Consider the following 25467-nt stretch of genomic DNA (forward strand, 5'->3'; position numbering starts at 1 on the left):
GTCCATAACTGTATAGGCTTTACAGTTTATATGGTGCAGAAGTTAGGATGGGCATAATAACATTTGATTTTCCATGTTTTTTAGAGTGTAAGTGAGCATTCGAGGCACCTTAACTTTAATTGCCTGAAATGAAACTCCCAGAACAAAACAGAAAAGATAAAAATATGTGGCTTTCACACAGGAAGGTTCCAGACCTCTCCCAGACTACAGGAACAACCCCAAACGGCAGAAAAAATGTGTCAGAAAACACAGGAGAACTCTCCCATTGGATAGCAAGTGTAATGTTGGGTTGTGCCCTAAGTTGTAGCACAGAGTCCAACACACAGGAATCTGTATTTTTGGAAGACAGTTTCATTACTAAGAAGGAGAGGTGAGGAAAACAACACAGGCCAGCCACATAAGGCCTCCCAAGATGCTAAATCCTGCCTCTCTCCAAAAGCAAACTCTTTAAGTATCTTTCATGAACTACAGGTGTGCTAGAAGAGCACACCTCCCAACAATTCAATTTAAAGTAAAACATACATTACAGCGAGGTTCATGGGACCTCATAGAGCTAGGAAAATACTAGAGTCACACTGACATAAGCTGTTAATACGCTTGCAAACTGAAAGCTGTTTTATTAGTAATATTATAAGCTCTGAGAAGGAAATTTTAATACATAGATCTATTAGTGGAAACAAAAGTATTCTGGAAAGTCTGCTTCATACTTAGTACTTTCTCAGTATTGGTCTGATGATATCTTCCAAGTAGCCCAAAGCACAAAGTATACAGGATATGTGCTATTTTTCATATTCTGTGGAATGCAATTTGCTGTTGTTTCCATATGATCAGGATTTGCCATATTTTCAGGAAATTCTTAAGCAAAGGCCAATGCTTTGTAAAAGAGAAGGCTTGTGACTGATTGATTGATTGGTTGGTTGGTTGGTTGATTACATTTATATCCTGCTCTTCCTCTGAGGAGCTCAGAGCAGTGTCCATGATTATTTTTATCCTCACAAAAACCCTGTGAGGTAGGTTAGGCTGAGAGATACATGTCTGGCCAAGAGTCACCCAATGAGTTTCATGGCTGATGCAGCCAATTGAATTTCTAAGAAAAAGAAGAAAACAACAGCAACGATCCTCCTATGGGAGGAGAGTTGGTCTTGTGGTAGCAAACACACCTTTGCTAAGCAGGACCCATCCGGTTTTGCATTTGAATGGGAGACTACATGTGTGAGGACTGTAAGATATTCCACTCAAGGGATGGAGCCACTCTGGGAAAAGGAGAAGGTTCCAAGTTCCTTCCCTGGCATCTCCAGATAGGCCTGAGAGAGATTCCTGCCTGAAACCTTGGAGAAGCCGCTGCCAGTTTGTGTAAACAATACTGAGCTAGATGGAACAATGCTCCAACCTGGTGTATGGCAGCTTCCAGTGTTCCTAACAACAACAGGGATAGGCTGCCTTAGTGAAAAGGGAGACAATGCTACTAGCACACCAAAGTTAAAGCCAATTAGTTCAGCCTGCTTGACGAATATGTATAATACGTTTAAGACAATACATAAGATCTTCAAGGAGTTCATTATAAGGATGTTTTTTGAAGGTCACTCGATGAGGAAACAGGTAGCTCTGAGAAATAATGCCAGAAAAGACGTGATCTCCTGGCTGATAGTACTTATTGTACAGGAGCATTGCACACTACCTGTGTCAGCAATACTATGAAGAGCAGCACATTCATCTGTCCCCACATGTTCTTTGGAATGTCCCTGAGTAGCACAGCTTGACTTGAATGGTTATTCATTTGATAGTTGAAAGGCAGGAGTGTACAGTGTACAGGACCAACTGATAAAGCTCTGTATGTCTTTTCTCCATTTCTGCATGGTACACTGGATATGTCTAACATCCGTAAGTCAATAAGTGGCCATAGTTTTGCTAGTGGCCACTAGAAATGCCCAGGGACTTGGTTAATAATTACAGTGGAGATAATCATCTTTTCAGAGTTGTATCTTCTCTGCAACGCTTCAGACGTCATCATGTTTATTGCATCAGAGCAGAAGTAATTTCTGGTTCTCTGCGGGCCAGCAAAAATCACACAGGTCTTACTGGAGAGCAAGAAAATGACCACAGTAGAATGGGACCTCAAACAAGAAACAATCTAACCTCAAAGTAGAAAAGATTTGCACGGTTTGGACTAATAGACAATCATGTCATCAAATGAGAAACAATTTCCAAACTGAGACCGTTTTCCAAAACCAGAATGTTTTAAAATTCAAATGGAAATCTCCAGTGGTGTCTCAAGACCTATGTGTACCTGTGGCAGGGCAAAAAATGCTTCAGTCATACGGACTTTCTTCCCTCACCTCCCCACCCCCCCACCCCGCTTTAGCCTATTTTCCTTAAGGAAAGTGAGATTATGAAATCACCTAGCTATTTGTGTATGTGTCCATTGGTAGGTCTCACTTTGCCTCATGGAAGGGCCACACCTTCTGCTCAATCTGGCTTGACTGCCACTGACAATGGAGGTTCTCTTGCAGTATTAATGGCACATTGGCCATGACACAGTAAAGGATGATTCTTTACCTTATCACTCCATTCTCAAATGGTTTCTCCATAGCACTGAGCGGTCATTCACACAATTGAAAACTGTGTTCTACCCAGGTTTGGGAACAGTGTGTACACCCAGGGGCTATTCTCACGTTTAACAAAAATCAGGATAGGCGAGCCTGGTGGTTCTAGAGCAGGTAACCCACTCTAGAAGCGCTCCGCAAACCTGCTTTTTACAGTTGTGAGTAGCCGCGGTGCACCTTCGCGGGGCTCCTACTCATGTGTAGACACCCGGCCGGGAGGTGAAAAGCTGCCTCCCGGCTCCGGGGGTCTCCCCAGTATGGTCTCCCCAGTATGCCCTGCGCGCTTGCGCAGGGCATACTGGGGCTTGCGGGGGCCACGTGGTCCCCGCTCCCCCACCCCCCGCCAGCTCCGTCACGGAGCTGTCAACTGTGTTGGCGGCCGATCCGGCTGCCCAGGGCTCCCTGCCCGCTCATCTGCTTAGCCCACTCTCCCCACAGTTTCTAAAAAAGCGGGTCTCAAGGATTGTGAGACCCGCCTCCCAATTTTTGATTGTGTGGAATCAAGGTAGGAGGAAAACCTGGGTAGAAGTGATTGTCTGGATGCAAGGCTAAATGAAAACCTGGGTAGCTTTTTCTCCTACCTTGCTTCCACACAATCACTTCTACCCAGGTTATCCTCCTACCTTGCTTCCACACAATCAAAAATTGGGAGTACACACAGCTCCCAAACCTGGGTAGAACACAGTTTTCGATTGTGTGAATGACTTCTGAGGGTGTCACTATTATGGAAGGTGTGCCACTATTAGGGAAAGGGGGGAAAGGCAGACTGCCAGATGTCATTCATCTATTTAATTATTATACTGGCACAGTCATGCCAGTGTAGTTAAAATGGGGAGTGTTTTCAACATTCTGCCATTCTAAGCCCTGAATGTTACACTGCTTATAAAATAAAAGGTATCCACAACCCATGCAATCTTGCACACATCAACTAGGGAAACCACGCCTCCAAATTGGGTTTTTAAAAAAGAGGATTCAAAGTGCTGGTGACTCCCCCCCCCCACAGATAATGTATATTTTCAGAGGCGTAACTAGGGAAAACGGCGCCCGGGGCAAGCACTGAAATTGTGCCCCCCCTGCCACGCCCCCCGTCACCCCCCATCTGACTGACACACATGTTTCAGAAAACTTTTATTATAAAAAATTTAAAAATTACAAAAATTACCAAAAATTTAAAAATGCGATAAATAACCAAAAATGCGATAAATAACCAAAAATGCGAACTCTCCCTCCAAGTAGCCCAGAGTGGTGCACTACATACTTAGGTTTTTCCTCACAAGCAACAACCCTGTGAAGTTGGCCTGTATCTCAAACAACAGAATTATGATGCAATGATGATACACACCACATTATTCTTAGGTTTTTCCTCACAAGCAACAACCCTGTGGAGTTGGCCTGTATCTCAAACAACAGAATTATGATGCAATGATGATACACACCACATTATACTTAGGTTTTTCCTCACAAGCAACAACCCTGTGGAGTTGGCCTGTATCTCAAACAGAATTATGATGCAATGATGATACATACCAGATTATACTTAGGTTTTTCCTCACAAGCAAGAGACAATCTCCAAAGGTCCTGGCATATAACCCCCTCCCCCATTTTTCTTGCCAAACTTTGTGTCTTTAGCAGGATACCGCAGGCACTTGTTAAAGCTAACACTGCAGGTTTTTCTGAGATGGAGCTGTTATAGGAGCACTTCAGCGTAAACTGAGATCACAAGGCAAGCTTTCACAGTGCAAAAACGAGCATGCCAGCAAGCAGAACTCCTGGTAAAACTCTCTTGAAACACCTTGTAACAATGCACAGGCAGCGATGTTACACTGCTTGAGTCAACTCACACTGCTGTACTACCCAGGCTGTGGGAACTGACTCTCAGTTCCATATACATGCATGCATTTAAGATTGAGTGCCAAAGAATCTTTATGATTGTTTTTCTTTCTTTTGGGGTGGAGAGAGGAGCGTATAATGCAAACATTAACACCTGTTAGGCACCTGAGACCATAGTTGGGCAGCTAAATAAAAGCCTGATTCTTTAATATGTTTTTTTCCCCACATGTGGCTTCTGTAGTTTTTGCAACTCATTCTCACCCTGACACTTGGTCTGCTGCTTCCACCCGCCCGCTGCCGAATCCTTTCTTCCGTGCTGGGTGTCCGGGTGTGCCGGGTGTCCGGCCGAGTTGCACGTGCGTGCGTCACTGACTAGAGACCCTCTGGCTAGCAAGCCACTAGAGGGCCTCTTTCTGGCTGTTCCAGACTCAGCGAGCGATGGAGCGAGTGAGCCTCAGCCAAGGGCAGGCGCAGTGAGCAGCATTAAAGCCGCCCTCCGCGGCACCCGCCGCCAAGCCAGGCCACTGACTGGCTACCAGCAAAGCAATGGGGGGGCGCAGGGGCCGGAAGGGACCGCTCGTGGGGGAGGGGGCGCCGACGCGCTCCCTTGACTGCTGCAGCACTGCTGCACTGAGCAGGAGAAATTTGTATTTAAATTTTTTTTTTAATGGTCATGGCGGCGCCCCCCCACATGACCCGAAAAGATGGCGCCCGGGGCACGTGCCCCCCTGCCCCCCTATAGTTACGCCTCTGCATATTTTCCATATTTGATATATTTTTAGCATATCCCCAAAATTCAGGTCCGTACAGATGGGTGCCTTTTGCTGGTTTGAAAAACACCAATCTAGTGATGTTTGGGTAATTTGTTTGAAATTCCCATAATAACAGGGAAAATAACTAAGGGAACGTTAACAAAGGACATAACTGGGTCTGCCCACTGAGAAAACAGAAGTCAACGCTGGGAGGTGCAAGTCCTGATAATTTCTAGGGAGTGACTTCATGGATCTGAACATAGGTGCCTGATAAGAACAGTATATGAGCACCCTGGCACTCCTTCCCCCCTCTCTTTCTTTTCATGGGCTTTTGTTTTCTCCCTCTGCCCCCTTTCTTCCACCTCCATCAAGCAAAGACCCTCAACAAAGCTTGGAATAAATTACTAGAAAGTAAACCAAATCATTCCACTGGAGCTTCCTTCTAGCCCCTGCTAACTTGGCAAAGAGGCACCTTTTAATGTGGGACTTCTCTTTATTTAGCAGGAGGAGAGCAACTGGACCTATCCACCCCCAGCACAGTACCTCCAGTGACTGTTGCTGGTGTCTCTGTGATGTTTCTTTTAGACTGTGAGCCCTTTGGGGACAGGGATCCATCTTATTTGTTTGTTATTTCTCTGTGTAAACCGCCCTGAGCCATTTTTGGAAGGGCGGTCTAGAAATCGAACAAACAAAGACACAAACAATAAATAAATAAATAATACACATAGGAATCAGGGCCAGCAGAGAACCTAAGCAAGAATGTGGTCTCTCTCTTTTTTCCTTCCTTGCAGCCCTTCAGAAAAGGGCTTCCCCCAATCTTGCTAAAGATTATAGGCCCCTTCTAATGACATACTGAACTTCTCCTTTTCATTTCAATGGGATTTCCTCAAGAAAACTGAAGCATACAACTTTTTACAATGACTGACATCCACACTAAGAAAATGCATGTGTAGCTAACACATAGCACATGCTGTGGGAAAGGTGATTTTTGCCCCCTCTAAAGTTGACTGTGACTCCAAAAGAAATGTCCCTGAGGGCTGTGTGACAGGGGTATGCCTGGAACCAGCTGGCCTGGTCAGGTTAGAGTCCAAACTGGACCTGAACCAGACTGGGCCAGTTTGGTCCGGTACCCTCTTGAACCCCCAAGTCCGGTCTGTGTGTGTGTGTGTGTGTGTGTGTGTGTCTGCAGACCAAATAGTAAACAACTTTTTAAAAACAAGAACTTGACCCCTCCAGGAGGCTTCTCTGAGGTGGCAGGGGTGGTGGTACATGTATGTATTTATTTCATTAGGTATATGGTCTGCGAACCCCCCGAACAGCTGGGGGAGGTTCAGTTCAGGGTTCAGCTGAACCAGGGGTGGTTCAGCTTGACCTCAAACTATTGAACTAAACCGGCTCGAAGTTGAATCGGTTCGCTTCCAAACAGGTTCGCACACCCCTACTGTGAAATCCTCATGGACATATTATCAGGGTCACAATTTGGCTTTAGAGGAAAGGGGAGACTGATGAAGATTATGTTGATGAAGCAGTAATTCATTTTTTCGGTATGTTGAAGAATGGGATTACAAAAGTCAACCTCTACTTCACCAGACTATAAAGTTTTTTTCTAATTAGTTCTTTTTTCTTATCAGTTGCTCCTTGCTGTTCAACTCTGGCCTCAGAACAAGTATATAACATTTGGTGGAAAATATGCAGCCCAGTAACCCAGCACTGGAGGCCAAGATGGAGAAGATCTCCACAGCCACCATGTATTTCCCCTTGGTACTCAGGTTAGTGGGGACAAAGGATAGCCAAACACTGCAAAAGACCAGCATGCTGAAGGTGATAAATTTGGCTTCATTAAAACTGTTGGGTAACTTCCTGGCTTGAAAAGCCACCATGAAGCTGACTATGGCCAGCAAGCCCATAAAGCCCGAAACACAGTAAAGCATGATAGTTGAGCCTTCATTGCACTTCAGTACAATCTCTTCAGTCAGTGACCATGGATCAAAGTCTGGGAATGGAGGAATGGTTGCCAGCCACACAGTACAAATGGCGACTTGGATAAGGAAGCTGGCAAGAACAATAGAGTACATCAGTCGGTTCCCCATTTCCTCATGCTGGACCCCAGCTTGGTAGCCACAAAGGCTAGAACCACAGTGATGGTTTTAGCCAATATACAAGAAACTGCCACTGAGAAGATGATGCCAAAAGTGGTTTGTTGAAGGAGGCATGTCACCTTCTCAGGGTGACCGATGAACAGCAAAGTAGAAAGGAAGGAGAGCAGGAGGAAGATGAGAAGAGTGAAGGTGAGTTTCCGGTTGTTGGCTTTGACTATGGGAGTGTCCTTGTGCTTAACAAAGATTCCAAGCACCAAAACTGTGATGAAAGAAAAGGAAAGGGCAAAAAGGGCCAAACTCATCCCTAAAGGCTCTTCATAAGATAAGAAGCTAATTCCTTTGGGGACACATAGATCTTGCTTCTCATTTGGATAATGATCTTCTGCACATGGGAAACATACATCCATATCTGTGAAACAAAACAAAGGATGGTTTTGTATACCCAGTATATTACTGTCATCATGCTCAATATTACAGAGCCCTGAATCAGGACTGCTAGTTAGTTCAACATGTGAAGAGTTTACCTCCTTCCTTTCCCATTTGTGTCTGTCGTGCTCAGAGGCAGGGACAGAGCTACCAGTGTTCCAAAGTGTCCTTGGAACATGAGCAATGCTGTCCCTGAAGCATTGTCATCTTGCTCGTTCGCCTCCTCCATCATCGCTCTGGCCAGCTATTCCTGCCATTGCCAGCTGCCTGCCACCTCCACATCCATCCATCATCCACCTGCCACCTCCTTCTCCTCCTCCACTGCCCACCTGCCCACCATCGTCGTCCTCTGCTGCTGCTGCCCGTTCCTCTGCTGCCTGCCCACCAGCACCTCCAGCTTCTGGCTCCCAGGCTGGGATGGTTGGTAGGAGGCAGCAGCTACAGGGTGGCAGGTGCCACAGTGGCCATGGCTGGGGCCTTGTGGGGACAAGGGATATTTATCCCAATCACTGATGGGTCTTTGTGCTTCAGATATCACAACCTCAACCTTGGCTGAGTATCACGATCCTCTTTCTTGCCTGTTGTAATCAACTGTGGTGCTAAATAGAAAGAATATACACAGCTGTGGTTATGTCAGAGTTTATCATCTTGTCAACGACCACCTTCTCCAGCACTTAGCTATGACTAGCTTTTCAACATGAGGCAAATCAGTGGCCCACAAACCATGCAGCAAGGGTTGCCAATCCAAGTAAAAGGCATATTTGCTTCTTCCGAGCCACTCTAAACCCCACCCTCACTGATTGCAAAGGTGGGCGTCTCCATGGCAATTAAGGGGGTGTCATTGCCAGGGGCAGATGAGTTCAAAGAGAGAGGTTCCTGAGAGCTTCCTTGCTCTCCCCACACCCCTCTGTAATTTTTTCTTTGTGGGTTTACTTGCTCAGAGTGAGGGAGAGAATGAAGAAAACACCTGGCTGGCAACAAAGCTAGCTGGGAAAATGAATGAAGAAGGGCCACGGGTGCTGGTGACATCCCACTCAGATGGTGTGGCTGGCACGTGCAAGGGCCACCAGGAAGAGGTGCAAACACAAGTCCCCTCTCCTCTAGTTGTGTGCCCAGTCATTGCATTTGCAGCACCATTCCCATCATTCCCAATGGGAGTCATGTCCATGTTCAACAACCACACACAGCTCCATTGGCATGGGATAGCTCTACCCTCCAGCACCGGCAGGATGTAGAGTGGCTCAGAAGCCATAAGCGTGCTTTTCGCTTGGATCATCAGCTCACTGTGCAGTAAGGGAGCCACAAATGTTGATACACCTGTGTGTGCCTGTTGCATCACACGCAAGGTCTTTGAACAGCTCCATATAAACACATATCTTACCAGTTTGGTTTGAAATCTTCCCTTCTGGGCATGGAATACAATCATAGCAGCAAAATGGTTTCCCTTCCACCTTTCTCCTACTATAACCAGAATGGCAGTAGGCACTACACACTGAAAGGGGTGGTGCTTGTCCCTATATTCAAGGGGGGGGGATTTAACAATCAGAAAATGTCCATTATGACACTCACATATAACTTTCCTTTCCCTTCCTATCTAATATGCCTTGCCTTTATCTCTGGAATTTAAGATACTAGATGGATGGAGCCTCTAGAGTTTTAAACTTAAGTACATCTCTGGCCGTTTAAAGTGTCCCTTATCAAGTGAATCACATACGTCTCCATTTTTCTTTTTACCAGGACATAAGAGAAAAGTTGTCACCATTTTAAAAGCAATATCTGGGTAGATCAGTAGACGTTTATGTCTGACCTCCTTTCTGATCAAAGCTTGACTTTTTCTTTTGACACTGCCAAGTTTTCTGCTGCTGCTTTCAGCATACATCAACAGCTAACCAACAGTAACCAACTACCTCAGAATTGTAGTACATCCGCTGGTCACATCCAGACTTGACTTCTGTAATGCGCTCTATGTAGGGCTGCCTTAGTACATAGTCTGGAAACTTCAGTTGGCTCAGAATGCGGCAGCCAGGTTGGTCTCTGGGTCATCTTGGAGAGACCATATTATTCCTTTACTGATGGAGCTACCCTGGCTGCCAATAGTTTTCCGGACAAAATACAAAGTGCTAAGCCTTAAGTGGCTTAGGCCCTGGGTATTTAAGAGAACGTCTTCGTCACTATGAGCCCCACCGCCCATTGAGGTCATCTGAGGAGGTCCGTCTCCAGTTACCACCAACATGTTTGGTGGCTACACAGAGACGGGCCTTCTCGGTCGCTGTCCATAGAGATTGTGGAATGTGATCCCTGCTGAGATACAATCCTCCCCATCTCTGACAATTTAAAAAAATCCAAAAAAACCCCTGAAAACCCATCTTTTCACCCAAGCTTTCTCAGCTTTATTAAATTGTCTGTTTTAATTTTAGGGTTGATTTTAAACTGTTGATTTGTTTTAACTTTTATATTATATGTTTTAATTGTTTTATGTTAACCACCCAGAGACAAAGGTTTGGGGAGTATATAAGTTTAATAGTAATAATAATAATAATAATAATAATAATAATAATAATAATAATACCAAGCAGAAAAATGGAAAAATAAGCCACTGCATGGTCAATATTTGCAGAATATAAGTGGAAACTCAAACATCACCAAGACCTGGCAATGGCTTAAGAATGGCAACTTGAAGAAAGAAACAGAGGGTTTAATACTGGCTGCACAAGAACAGGCACTAAGAACAAATGCAATAAGAGCAAAAGTCAAAAAAATCAACAACAAACAGCAAGTGCCTCCTTTGTAAAGAAGCAGATGAAACAGTGGACCACATGATCAGCTGTTGTAAAAAGATCGCACAGACTGACTACAAAAAAAGGCATGACAAGGTAGCAAGGATGATACACTGGAACATCTGCAAAAAATACAAGCTACCTGTAGCCAAAAATTGGTGGGACCATAAAATTGAAAAACTGGTAGAAAATGAAGATGTAAAAATATTATGGGACTTCCGACTACAAACAGACAAACATCTGCCACACAATACACCAGCTATAACTGTAGTCGAGAAGAAAGAAAAACAAGTTAAAATAATCGACATAGCAATACCAGGGGATAGCAGAATAGAAGAAAAAGAAATAGAAGAAATCACCAAATAGTGGCAGAAAAAGACCCAAATAAGCCCAGTGGTAATTGGCGCCCTGGGTGCAGTTCCAAAAGACCTTGAAGAGCACCTCAACACCATAGGGGCCCAGAAATCACCATCAGCCAATTACAAAAAGCAACTTTACTGGGAACAGCCTATATTCTGCGATGATATCTATAACAACAGCAAGAATATTGATGATAAAATTCTGGCATCCCAGGTCCTTGGGAAGGACTCGATGTCTGGATAAAAGAAACCAGTCCATAACACCTGTCTGACTGTGTAAATAAATAATACTAATAAACGTTATTTGTTAGGCACCTCATAACAAATTGTTCTCTGAGTGGCTCACAACAGAGGATTAAAGCATACAATAAAAACACATAACATTAAACCATAACAGACAAAAAGGTGAAAAGAAAGTAAAAAATACAAGACAAAGGAGGTTAAAAACTAATTTTAAAACTAGTTAAAAATCAGAACAAATCTGAAAACCCTAATTTAAAACCTGAATTGAATAGGCCTGTGTGAATTAAAAGGTCTTTACCTTGTATCTAGAAGAACAGAGTGATGAAGCCAGGCAGACCTCAGTGGGGAGGCTATTCCATAAATGGGGTGCAACCATTGTAAAGGCCCTCTCTCTGGTAGCCACCCGCATCACCTCATTTGGCAGGGGCACCCATAGGAGGGCCTCCAAAGAAGATCTTAACACAGGAGGCTGACATATACTGAGTCAGACCCTTGGTCCATCTAGCTCAGTATTGTCTTCAAAGAGTGGCAGCGGATTCTCCAAGGTTGCAAGCAGGATTCTCTCTCAGTCCTATCTTGGAGATTCCACCAGGAAGGGAAATTGGAACCTTCTGCTCTTCCCAGAGTGGCTCCATCCCCTACAGGGAATATCTTCCAGTGCTCACACTTCTAGTCTCCCTTTCATATGCAACCAGGGTGGACCCTGCTTAGCTAAGGGGACAAGTCATGCTTGCTACCACAAGACCAGCTCTCCTCTCCTTAAGGTACAGGTTGGGACATATCGGGCAAGGCGCTCTCTCAGGTAATCCAAGCCCTTTAGGGCTTTACAGTTAAGAACAGCACTTTGAATTCCCCCTAAGGGGAGTATCTGACAGTGCTCACATATGTCGTCTCCCATTCAAATGCAAATCAGGGCAGACCAGTACCCAGTGAGGCTTACTCCTACATAAGCATGCTCAGGATCCCAGTCTGGAAATGACCGTGATTTATGGAGAGGAGGGGACTTGGCATTGCACTCCAGGGGCCCTGTGACTGAGCAGGGACAGGGCCTATTTTCTGGCCACTCTCCTTGGTTAAAACGATGGGTCCCTTGATGGGGAATAGATCCATAAGCAACTGATAATTGCTTTCATTAATATTTTTAATTTTAATGTAATAATGTTCTAAAAATTGACCTCATCCCTTGCACACCAAAGTGTGGTGGGTTCTGGCCCTCCAGCGCCTTTGAGTTATGCCTGCAGAAGTGCAGTGTTACTCAGGATTACAGCCACTGCATTATTAATCCTCATCTGGAGTCATGATTTTTGGTACACACGATAAGGAGTCCCTGCTCCCAAATAGTCCCATTGGTTACATTGGACGCCCCCATATATTTAAGGCCACAGAACAAACAGTAATTTAACATTTCACTCCAGGGGTGTGCCACAGTGACCGCCACATAACAAGCATGGTGCCCTGTGCCATGCACGACTCACTGAGAATGTGAACAAAAGAAAAATGAACATTTCAGACTCCACACTAATGAGGATACATACATTCAACAGCTCCGTTCTCAGCATTTCAGCTGAGATGACATGCAGTGTGTGACCTAAAGGCAATCTCGGAGCTCATCAAGTGCATTCTACAAGTCAATCACCCACAGTTGTCACATCATTTCCTTGATTTTTTGTCAGCAGTCATGGACACAGACTTCCTGGGTACACACAACAACAATGTCTTCTGTCCATCCAAGCCAAACACAGATGATAAGTTTGATTCACCTGAAACAGTCCTGAGAGTTGCTCCATGGCTATAATCATTGTTGCACAACTTGCTGGCATTTCCGTCTTTGCTGTAGTCCTCCATCTTGCTTCCCAAGGTCAGCAGACAGGAAGTTTTTGCATCACAGCACCATCATATTTTTTAAAGTTTATTTCTTGCCTTGCTTAGCATGGGTTCCCGGAAGGGACTGTGCCTACGAAACTAACTAGTGATGTGCATGGAACTAGATTTGGCAATTTAGTTGGAATTCGAGCCAAACCACCTGTCTGGAAACAGGTTTTGTTGAACCGGCTGGAGGTCTGTTTCATTGGGTCAAACCAGGTTGAAAACAAGAACCTCTGAGGTAATACGGTATTCTGGATTTGTGGGTGCTTTTCCACCCTCAGCTGTATAAAGGTATGTAAACAAGCAAAGCACTGCACTCCCAACTATGCTCTTATTATCAAAGTCTTACCTGTAGTTTGGTAAATGATATGTCCACAGGTGTGGCCCCTCGTCAGTTATGAAATTTACGATATTAACAAAAATAGGAGTCAGCAGAAAAAGCTAATCCAAAATGAATGGACTCTCCATGGGGCGATCGTTTCTATTCCATTCCCATTATAAGTCAATTAGGAGAAAAACCACCCCATAAATGAATGGAATCCTGGGGGGTCCGGCAGGGATGCATACTAGCCCCAGCTCTTTTCAATTTCTATGTAAACAGTCTAATCACCTTCCTACGACAAGTTGAAACTCATGCGCCAAAGATAGGGGACAGGTGCTTACCTATCCTCATGTATGCAGATGACACAGCCTTATTGTCACAGACCAGAGTTGGTCTAAAAAGAGCATTAGAATGCTTGAGTCTGCTCTGCAATGAGGAATTTTTGAAAATCAACTACACCAAAACTAAAATTGTGAGATTTGCAAAGAAGCAACAGGTTTTTAGATGTTCCATAGGTGGTGCTAGAGTAGAGCAGGTGAAGTCTTACAGATACCTGGGGGTGGTGTTTCAGTTTAATGGCAGTACGTCTATGCACACCAGTGCCGCTAAATTGAATGCCACTCGATCTTCCATGGCAATTAGGAAATTTTTCTGGGCACAAGGTGGTGGCTACATTCCGGCAGCAAATAAAGCCTTTCAGGCTAAAGTGATACCTCAGCTGCTATATGGGATTCAGGTTAGTCCGCCAAAAGACTTACAAGCCTTAGAAAAAGTCCAATCGGGCTTTCTCAAATCACTGTTGGGGGTACCAAAATGCGTCCCTAACTCCATAATACGGCTGGAGACTGGGCTATGGAAATTGGAAACCAGGGCCTGGCTTCTTATTATCCTGTATTTGATCAAGACTTATCTTTACCCGGTAGGACTTATACCTCATCTCCTTGCCGCTACCCCACAACCCCGTTGGTGTATGACAGTTGAGGAAAGACTCTGGAAGATGGGCTTCTGCCCAGCACAATTGTTAGAACAGGGCGAGTCAACAGCAAGATCCCTAGTTAAACAAAGGCTTAGGGACATAAATTTCCAGGAGGAAAGGGCCTCTATAAATAGGCCGCTACAATTCCAAGGCACCAAGAAAGATTGGGTCACATAGCCTCTTATTTCTACACAATCTATTCACCCAAGCTTCACTGGGCATTTACAAGAGCTCGCTTGAATGCTTTACCCTCAGCGATGTTAGCAGGGAAATTTGAGAGAAAACCCTATGAGGAGAGACTATGCCCCTGCAGATCTGCTCCCGAAACATTGATGCATTAACTGTTACATTTTCCACTTTATACAGATGAAAGAGATGTATTTTTATCTCAGTAACTGAAAGATCTCAAAAGCCACTCAATGGAGACGATTCTTACATGTTTATTAGAAGATAGGGACCCAACAATATCCCTGGCAGTTGCTAAATTCTGTCACACATTGGCCAAACTAAGAGAAGATAGAGCACAGCAATCGGTTACAGTCAAAGGTTCCTGATTTTATGTATTTGATGACATTTTAGATTTTGTTTCCGTTTTTGTTTTCTCTCTTTACTGTGTATATTCTGTGTCTATTGATGTTTGATCTAAGATCGTAAATAAACAACTAACTAACGAATGGAATCCGTATGGTGGGGTGGTATCAATCCCATGCCCATATAAGGCTCATTGGAATCGGGGAGGACACCCTGTTTCCTTATGTTAGCTTCAGTTTTGTGTCCCTAGATGATGATGACGTCTTAAAACTAATCTGAGGCAATGTATAGTTTTGTGCTCTCATACTAGGGCAGATGAAACGAGCCCCTTCCACCGTGGCAGACCTCAGTGTTTGGAATAGGTAAAGCATTGAGAAGCTTCTGACTCTGCAGAAGCAGGGATTTTAGCCTGCAGAACAAAGCCAAAAGCATCACAACAGCAGTAACCACAACATGTCAGCTTCAGTAAGCCTGGCATCAGTGTACCAAACTTCCACAGTAGATTTTGGGTCTTTTCCTATTCCTCCTATTGGGATTCAGCCCAGAATGGAGATGTTGTAACTTGGCACCAGGTGGAGAGAGCAAGATGCAGAAGTGGGATTTATTGCACAGAACAGTTTGCTGAACCTCACTAACCAGGTACCAACCTCACAAACTTCACTAATCTCACCAACCTCACTAATCAGTAACCAAGATAATGGGTTGGCAAAGAGGCACCTTTTGACGTGGTGATTCTCTTTATTTAGCAGTGGGGGAGTAACTGGCCCTATCCACCCCCAGCACAGTACCTCCAGTGACTGTTGCTAGTGTCTATCTTATGTTTCTTTTAGATTGTGAGCCCTTTGGGGACAGGGATTCATCTTCTTTATTTATTATTTCTCTGTGGAATTCCTTGATACCACCCTAGGCAGTCACTGTAGGGTCACCTGCTTTGAACTCTGACCCCAGTTGCGTCAGCTAAGGAGCAGCTGGATGACAGAGCAGGATAAATAAAACATTTACTTCAGTGCTTCTGCAACCAATTAGGTAACCACGGGAACTTGACATGCTTGCAGAAGTGATTATCACTCCTATAATTAGCAAAACATCTAATTATTTCACCTGCAGAATTATTTCACCTGGGGCAGAAGCCCCAGTGACTTCCAAAATGCAACAAGGGAAATCTATATGCATGTCAAAAATGGTTATATAAACCCTATAATCCCACTCATTAGGAGCCCAAAATTAGGGCTTAAAGAGAGGATAGATTTTGTCTTTCATTTTGCACAGCTTCCCCCTGCTATTGCATAGATCATTCCTTAAAGGAATCTCTCTTGATAGGCATTCAAGGCTTGCTTTCATCACAATGATAGTGTAGTTGCGGAGAACTCAACCAGATGTTCCTTTGAGAAAGGTGTTGGCAGAATCCACTCCCACTGAATACAGCTCCTTGAAAGCAAGCTGATGCTAATGCTGACAATGTAGACAGACTGTAAGACACAAAGCATTTTGCATTCCAGGCAAATTTTGCCCTTAGGATGCTGATGTCCCTGATAGGGCTGAACCACCTTGGCAAGTTAGGCAAAGGACGGACAATCATATTTCTTCTGCTGCCACTCGTCCATGTGGTGAACAAAGTGCAGACAATTAAGTGCACTGGAACGGATCCTGTGGATATTCCTCATGAATGGTACAAGCCTGGAGAAATTCTCATTGGTGAAATTGTAACTCTTATTCACTACATAATACCCACATTACAATTCAAAGAACACCCTTCTCGGGAGACAAATATTTTTCCAGGGTAAAGTTTTATTGTTCTTGTGTTCAGTGAACAATGTTCTTCTTATACTGTTATATTTGCATGGCTTCAATCTGCTAAGAAAAAAGAGGCAGCTTTTTAGAGAAAAAGAAAGAAAGAATGGCTGTTAGTCAATGCAAGTTGAACAAACTGAATACTTAATGTGATGTGTTCGGAAATAAGCAATAATGCTGTACAGATTTTTTTTTGCCTTACATTCATAATATTATGAAAAAAGGAAGAAATAATGGTGCCTATAAAAATATGAATGAAAGGTCAATAGGCACTGAATATTTTAAAAATACAATCCACAGACATCATTAACATTAAGTATCCTCAAGCTGGCAATAGGACTTTTAAAATCCACTCTGTTTTGAAAATTTCTATTCAAATGGAAAATATTTAAGTTAAATATTTAATTTCTGTTTTAAAAGGGAGTGGTGATGGTAGGTTAATTGAATCACATCAACTTGGGCACACATACAGGTGAAACTCGGAAAATTAGAATATCGTGCCAAAGTCCATTAATTTCAGTAATGCAAATTAAAAGGTGAAACTGATATATGAGATAGACGCATTACATGCAAAGCGAGATAAGTCAAGCCTTTATTTGTTATAATTGTGATGATCATGGCGTACAGCTCATGAAAACCCCAAATCCACAATCTCAGAAAATTAGAATATTACATGGAACCAAGAAGACAAGGATTGAAGAATAGAACAATATCGGACCTCTGAAAAGTATAAGCATGCATATGTATTCAGTACTTGGTTTGGGCCCCTTTTGCAGCAATTACTGCCTCAATGCGGTGTGGCATGGATGCTATCAGCCTGTGGCACTGATGAGGTATTGTGGAAGACCCGGATGCTTCATTAGCGGCCTTCAGCAGTTCTGCATTGTTTGGTCTCATGTCTCTCATCCTTCTCTTGGCAATGCCCCATAGATTCTCTATGGGGTCAGGTCAGGCGGGTTTGCTGGCCAATCAAGCACAGAATACTGTATACTTTTCGGAGGTCCGATATTGTTCTTTTCTTCAATCCTTGTCTTCTTGGTTCCATGTAATATTCTAATTTTCTGGGATTGTGGATTTGGGGTTTTCATGAGCTGTACACCATGATCATCACAATTATAACAAATTAAGGCTTGACTTATCTCGCCTTGCATGTAATGCGTCTGTCTCATATATCAGTTTCACCTTTTAATTTGCATTACTGGAATTAATGGACTTTTGCACGATATTCTAATTTTCCAAGTTTCACCTGTAGGTATTTGTCACTACAATATGGTTGTCTATTGGCAGGGGTACACAGGACTTGAAAGTGGTGGGGAGAACTCAATTTGCAAAAGCATTGTGTGATCCGACGGAAAACAAACTGGAGTTCACATCAGGTTGTGGAATCACTGGATCTCACAACTACACACCACATGTGGATCCATTGGAGAGGTGGTTGATGAGGCATTCAAGTAACACAGCAACATAGTAGCTCCACTGTGTTTTGTACTGAATCTTAGTAGTATTCTTGCTTTTATTATCTCCAAATCGGCAGCATACCATACAACACGGTTTTCTGACCACTTCTCATTGCTGATGTTTAGTGCATTATCACAAGGGTACTTGAGGCCACATGTCTTTCCCCATGTCCAAGACCCCTGAAATGCACTAGTGGATAGGGGGAATGCAGATGCAAAAATGGCTCTGGGTTAGCCCAGGCCCTGGTCAACCTTCCTTTCCCACTGGAGATGGGGCTGGGAATACTGGAAGTCCTAGCATCTCCCATCAGAAAATGACACTCTGCATGCACTTGAGATGTTTTCCACAAGCAGAAATATTCTGGAGTCAAGTCTGTGGTGGGAAGAGGCACTTAACCAGTGAGTGGAACAGTACAACCATCACTACAGTCTCTGCTTTCTCCCTGCCTCCAGATAGGTTCATGGTTACATTTTGGGAAAGCCATGATACAGCAGAAACTGGAGCCAGAGTTGGCAGTGAAAGTTTACAAGCCTTGAAAATGTTCTTGTGGCTTTAGAAGTCCAAATCCCAATGAAATTAAAGGAATTCACTTGGTTCTGACCAATGTGGCTTATTGCTTTCAATGATGCTCACTCATAATTGACTAGTCTGGATGTTGCCACCTGTTACTGGATACATGGCTAAAGAGGAAAAAGTGGCATTACAAATGTATATTTATTCCATATAAATGTCTCCACAAATGGACACGATGTATTATAAGCGATATTTCAGGTGAAGACTGAGTTGATTCTCCCTACAGAAGAACAGATATTTAGGGCGGCTTCACTCAATCTGCCACATACCAGTAAGTGGGGAAAATCTCAAGCCAATGTCAGTACACAACAGTGTATGCTTCTTGCCCAAGTCCAGTTCCTGCAACAGATACTCAAAATAAACCAAACATGGTCCGAAGACCCTCCACCCGAATTCACAAGAAGAGCACATGTGGGCAGAGAATCTGGGGGGAAACTTTGGCAAACTTTGGGAATTGAGAATGGAAACTGGACTCAGGTAGCTTCAGACATCACTTCCATTGGCAGCATGTGCTGCCTGTTGTTGACATTACCTCATTATTTCCCCGGCTTACTAGCTAGCAGTGGATCTAAGCTAGCTACGTTCCACTTTACTCCTTCTCAGTGAGAGTTTGTCAGGACAGGCGGTGTTGGATTGGGCTCTCTCCTTCCAGTCAAAAGGATGCATCTTTTAGAAGGCAAGACTCTGACAATTTCATATGTAGCATATACTGTGACAATTTGACAATTACAACTATACCATGACAAAATGCTTTCCCTCCATGTACAATTTTCTTGTAAAACTACAGCAATTCATTTTATTCACAGTTTAGTGCTAAAGCATTACCAGCACGTCCTGGCTTTGGCATTTGCCATCAATGAGATCAATGAGACGCCTAGTATCTTGCCCAATATCACGCTGGGCTTCCACATCTATGACAGCTATGGGAATGAACAAATGACCTATCGTAGCACTCTGGACTTGCTCTTCAAATCACGTGGCTTTCTACCCAACTACCACTGTGGCATCCAGAAAAATGTCATCGGGGTCATTGGTGGGCTGAACTCTGATATCTCCTTGCGAATGGCAGAGATCCTAGGTCTCTACAAACTTCCACAGGTAGGACTAAAACTCGTGAGTCATGAGGACTTTCTATTCTATTTCCCACAAGTCACTTTTCTTTCCGTTAGCAAATGCCTATTTCTGGAGGAGGGAGAGGTACTGTTGGGGAGAATCGTCATAGAATATGTGGAACTACATTTGTGTTTAATACATGGAGAGAGAGTGCTTGCTAAAGGTGATGAGTTTGAATATAGAAGGTCTTCATGACCAACGGTTGCTGACATCCCAACAAAGTCCTGGTGCATCAGTGCTACATTCCAGATTAATCATACAAACGAAGAAAAAGTAATCTATTTCTGCCTGCGCCACACAGATATATGTCTCAGATGCTATTTCTGTTCCATCTTAGAATTGTCAGTGTATTTTTTCCTTTTAGATTTCATACGGCTCAGTGGAATCAACCACAAGTAATGGAGTCCACCGCTCTTCTTTTTACCACATGGTTCCCGATGAATCCCTTCAGTACCTGGGCATTGTCCTGTTACTTAGGCATTTCAGATGGAAATGGGTAGGGATCATCACTCAGGATGGCGATGTTGGGCAGCATTTCTCAGAAGCTTTGGAGGTAGAACTTTCCCAAAATGGAATGTGTTCAGCCTTCACAGACAAAGGTAAAAAAATGGCCATTTTTGATAGTTTTAATGAATTTTTCAATAATTTTATATCTGCTATTCCAGCTTTCATGGACAGTAAAGCCAATGCAAATATCATTTATGGAGAAAGTGCATTTATATGGTTGGCAGTCATGTTGCACATTAAAAAATGGATACCTCTAGAAGGTACGTTCTCTCTGGAGGAGATGTGTGCCCAAAAGGTATGGATTACAACAGCCCAAATCGATTTCACTTTAACCGTCTATTTAAAGGATTTTGATATACAGACATTGCAGGGTGCTATTTCCTTCTCATTTCACTCAAAGGAGCTCCCCGGATTCCAAAAATATCTTCAGATGATAAAGCCATTATGGGCAAAAGGAGATGGTTTCATCAAGGAATTCTGGGAACAAGCGTTTGACTGCTCAATGGCAAATTCCAATGTGCCAGAAGACATGGATGGCACATGTACTGGCGAGGAGAGGCTGGAGGACCTTCCTGGGCATTTATTTGAAATGAGGATGACTGGTCGCAGCTACAATATCTATAATGCAGTCTATGCTTTTGCACATGCCTTACACAGCATGTCCCAATCTAGACCCAGATCCAGACAAATGGAGGACAGAGGAAAATTGGGTGCTCTGATTGTGGAAGCCTGGCAGGTAATGTGCTCCAGTTGTTTCTGTGACCACTTCATCTCTGCAGAACATGAACACCAACTTTTTCTGTCCTTTCTTTTCTCTTCTTCCTTATCTTTGCCAGATATTTGTGCCAAAATACCCAACAATATATTTCCTCTTCAATCAATATTTTTTAAGTTGCCGCTGCTGGGTGAGTGGGAGATGGGAGAAGGACTGCTCCACTCCCCCCTCTGCAGCCACGCCTCAGCGATGGTAATAATGGGGGGGGGAATAGTGGAGGTTTGGAGAGATGGGTCCCCCAAAGCTATTTTGAGGGGGGCTCACAAACATGGGGAGGGGCTCATGGCTCAGCGGTCCAGGCATCCAAATTACGTTGGTGTGCACCTGTTGTTTTTAATAGTAGCACGTTAAAGAGATCTCAGGGAAAAGCTGGTGAACTGTGGAAGATGTATATTTATACTGTGTTAATAAAGAAATGAATAAATACATAAGTAATCATTTTATGTTACCTAAGCTAAGACATTGTACATTATCTCAGTCTTTGAATTGTTGAATAGTTGCATTCATAAGAAGTTTCTTTCCTAAATGGAGAGGAATTATCATAAATACCTTCTGGAAAGTTCTTGGGAAAATCTGGCTGGAAATATTTCAAGACATTTTAGGTCCTCTCAATCTCTGCCTCTTTTCACCTAGCTCCATTCACTGATTCAGAGGATCTCATTCAACAATACTGCTGGAGAAGAAATTATATTTAACAGAAATGGAGAAATAGCAGCTGGATTTGATATTTCAAACTTGATCACTTTCCCAAATAACTCCTATATCAGAGTCAAAATTGGGAAACTGGATCCTCAGGATCCTCCAGACAAAATGCTCACCATTCATGATGAGAAGATCCAGTGGCAAAGTGCATTCACACAGGTGGGGAAATAACCATCCTTTCTCCCCATAGAAGAAATAGGCAAAAAGAGGAGGACATGGGATGTAAGGTTAGCAAAGAAATGCTTCCCCACAAAATTCTTTGGGATATCATTTACCAGCTGAACTTCTCATCCAAAAAACTACGGAGTGGGAGGCACAATAGATAAAGGGGAAAGAAATCTATGGTTTTCCTCTTTCAATATTTCTAAACAGCCTGAATTGGGATGTTTCCTTTATGGAAACAATGATCTGAACACCATATGTACTACAATAAATGGCTCTCTCTCACACAAGAGATGTGTGCATCCATGTAGCTGGCTGCCCTCCTTACTGCCCAGACTCCACCTGGAAACTAGACCAGGGTTCCTTAACCTTGGGCCCCCTGATGTTGTTGGACTAAAATTCCATCATCCTCAGCCACAAAGGCCATGTCTGGGGATTATGGGAGTTGTAGTCCAACAACATCTGGGGACTCAAGGTTATGAAACCCTGGACTAGACAGTCATGGGCATTCCAAGACCCAGTCTTACTGGAGTCCTCTTGTTAAGAACTGGTCTTAGCATAGAATATCATTCAGCTTCCTCATTGTTCCTTTAATATGATACTTGCCAAAATAGGCCAAACCAAAAATATAAAGCCTTCTGCTCACTCAGAGCTCTCAGAAGCCATGCAAAAACACATTTATTTTAAAATGAAAATCAAAACAAAATTGAAAGCTGTGACCAAAAAATAATAATAATAGACCCAACAAAGTTCTATTCTTTGAATTCCTGAGGGCAGTCAAGAGGGTCTGTGGAAGGAAGAAATAAATAAGAATCCATTCTTAGCCATACTTTTTAGTCGAATGTCCTTGCAGGACGTCAGAGATGTCTGGTATAGAGTTCCACTTTTTGCTGTCATGGCTTTTTTCCGGGTTACCAAGGTTTGACTAGATCCCAACCATCACCTGCATGGTGTGCACGATGCAAAGATGATCGGATCTGGTTCATTATCATGATTGGACAGATTGGCCCATTCACAGTGCAGATAGGCATGCATTCCCAAATGAATGGTATAATTCTAAGATAAAGGATTTTCTGTCCCTTTGGGCTACTCATATCACCCCTAGATGTTGACAGAGGAGAATCCTTGTATGAATAGGGCCATTCTCACTATTCTAATGAGGCTAGCCGATGCCTCCTACCTAAGTTCAGGAGCTGTGCAAGCTCCCGTTTCCCACTCCTCTGTGATTTAAAAACAAAGTAAGACACAGAGGAAGTGATCATCTGCCAACCAGCAACTCGGTTAGAGGGTTTCTCTTTCAACCTCATTAAAGAGCTGGGTACAGCTGCTGGGTTGGATGGGGTACTCTGATCAAGCTACTGCTGAGCAGACAATCACTTCCTCCCAATCCCCCATCATTTTTACAAACAGGTGATTAAAAAACAGGACTGAACACAGATCCCGATGGCTCTGCTACCTAATGAGAATCATGTGAACTAGGCCAATGTGAGTGGAGGGGAAGGAAGACCCATTAAATACAAAGTGGAGGTCATGATAGACTTCAGGCTTTTTGCCTTGCTTGAACTAAGAGACAATACCTGTATTTTCTACACTAATTAGAATCATATTAACTAGCCCTGTGAACTGAGTGAATGAAGATCTATACAATATAAAGGGGAGATGAGGACAGACTTCAGGCTTTTGACCCACTTGAACAAGGAGATCATATTGTGACGTGTAACATATACCACAACTCAAATAATTGGAGGAGGACAGTGGGTGGAAGGTTTTCTGCTACTCAGCTATGAAAGAGATACAGAATGGATTCCTAGGAATCCATCCATCTCTACTGATGGGTGTAATTATCCCATGTCGTCAACCCATTTGTTTTCATTGTTTTATAATGAAATTTCCCACAACTATTTCCTAACTTGTTCCATTGTTCAATGATAGCTGCCTCCCCTCTCTCTTTGTAATGCCATCTGCTCTCCTGGATTCAGCAGCAGGAAGAAGGAAGAGGAGAAATTTTGCTGCTATGATTGTGTTCCTTGTCCAGAAGGGATGATTTCAGAACAGGAGGGTATGAGTTACATTAATAAGAAATAGAAATACACTGTTCAGTGCTGTTGGAGAGATGGCTGAGTGTCTGAAGCTCCTGAGATGTATTAATGCTGTTTTAAAACAGCCATGTGTTTCATTTCAGACATGGACTCTTGTATGACCTGCCCGAAGGACCACTTTCCGAACAAAGGACAATACCAATGCATTCCGAAGATTCCAAACTTCCTCTCTTTTCAAGAACCATTGGGCATCATTTTAGCTTTTGTGGCTATTTTCTTTTCTGCAATCACAGCTCTGATGCTGGGAATCTTCATTAAGCATCAAGACACTCCCATAGTCAGAGCCAACAACTGGAGTCTCACCTACCTTCTCCTCATTTCTCTCCTCCTTTGCTTCCTCTGCTCCTTGCTCTTCATTGGGAAGCCTAAACCCATCACCTGCCTCCTCCGACACACAGCTTTTGGCATCATCTTCTCCATTGCCATTTCTTCTGTTTTGGCCAAGACCATCACAGTGGTCGTGGCTTTCATGGCTTACAAGCCAGGCAGCATTTTCCGGAAATGGGTAGGGAAAAGATTGGCCTATTGGACTGTCATTTCTTGTTCCCTTGTTCAAGTTGGCATTTGTGCTGTTTGGTTGGGCACTACTCCCCCATTCCCAGATCTGGACATGCACTCCCTGTCTGGAGAAATCATAGTGACATGCAATGAAGGATCAGTTACCATGTTTTACTGTGTTCTGGGCTACATGGGATTTCTGGCCATTGTCAGCTTCACGGTGGCTTTCCTGGCCAGGAAATTACCGGACAGTTTTAATGAAGCCAAGTTCATCACCTTCAGCATGTTGGTCTTTTGCAGTGTTTGGCTGTCCTTTGTTCCAACTTACCTTAGCACAAGAGGGAAATACATGGTGGTTGTGGAGGTCTTCTCCATCTTGGCTTCCAGTACTGGGTTACTGGGGTGCATCTTTTCCCCGAAATGTTACATCATTGTGTTGAGACCTGATTTGAACAAAAGGGAGCATCTAAAAATGAAAAGGGGGGGAAAAACCCAACACATTCAAGTATGACATAATTATCTCACCATTGGTCTCAAAGATCCCTTCTATTAGAAATAAAATAATTATAACAGAATGATTAAAACAGTAATAAAACAGAAGAAGCACTAGAACAACAAGAGATATCTAAGATCAGTGACCGGCAGTAATTTCAGCTACTTTCTTTAATAAACCAGAGATCTGTTCCCAAGATTGGAAGTGAGTTAAAGATCTTGAATTATTGAAAGAAATTATTTAGAATATGCCAAGATTGATTATTCATTCGGGAACACCTCATATTGGCTTATTTTAGTGTAACTAGGATATAGATGCTTGCATGGGAATAAGAGAGGAATTGTGCATTCCTGAGACTCAGTGACATGTTGCTGTGCCTGGTTCCAACTGAAGTTCCATGTGATGTCTGAACTAGTCCATTAGTAGACATGGTCTACCAATTCCAGGTCTGAGGTCCTACCATTGACATATTCCTCTCACAGGTTCTCACCCACTGTCAGATATTCCTATCT

At 43.3% G+C, this 25467-nt stretch overlaps 1 protein-coding gene across 1 annotated transcript; it reads left to right on the plus strand.

Annotated features, from left to right (window-relative positions):
* The first annotated feature begins 7419 nt into the window (after positions 1–7419).
* Positions 7420–24973, plus strand: LOC128330806 (vomeronasal type-2 receptor 26-like). Its single transcript, XM_053264173.1, has 9 exons — positions 7420–7473; positions 8652–8786; positions 16284–16564; positions 19413–19704; positions 20084–20962; positions 21063–21131; positions 21635–21862; positions 23798–23924; positions 24048–24973. Exons 1-9 carry the CDS (start codon positions 7420–7422, stop codon positions 24971–24973), a joined length of 2991 nt encoding a protein of 996 aa, XP_053120148.1.
* The last annotated feature ends 494 nt before the right edge of the window (positions 24974–25467 follow it).

The sequence above is a fragment of the Hemicordylus capensis genome, chromosome 6 (genome assembly GCF_027244095.1).
Source record: "Hemicordylus capensis ecotype Gifberg chromosome 6, rHemCap1.1.pri, whole genome shotgun sequence".
Classification (NCBI taxonomy): Eukaryota; Metazoa; Chordata; class Lepidosauria; order Squamata; family Cordylidae; genus Hemicordylus; species Hemicordylus capensis.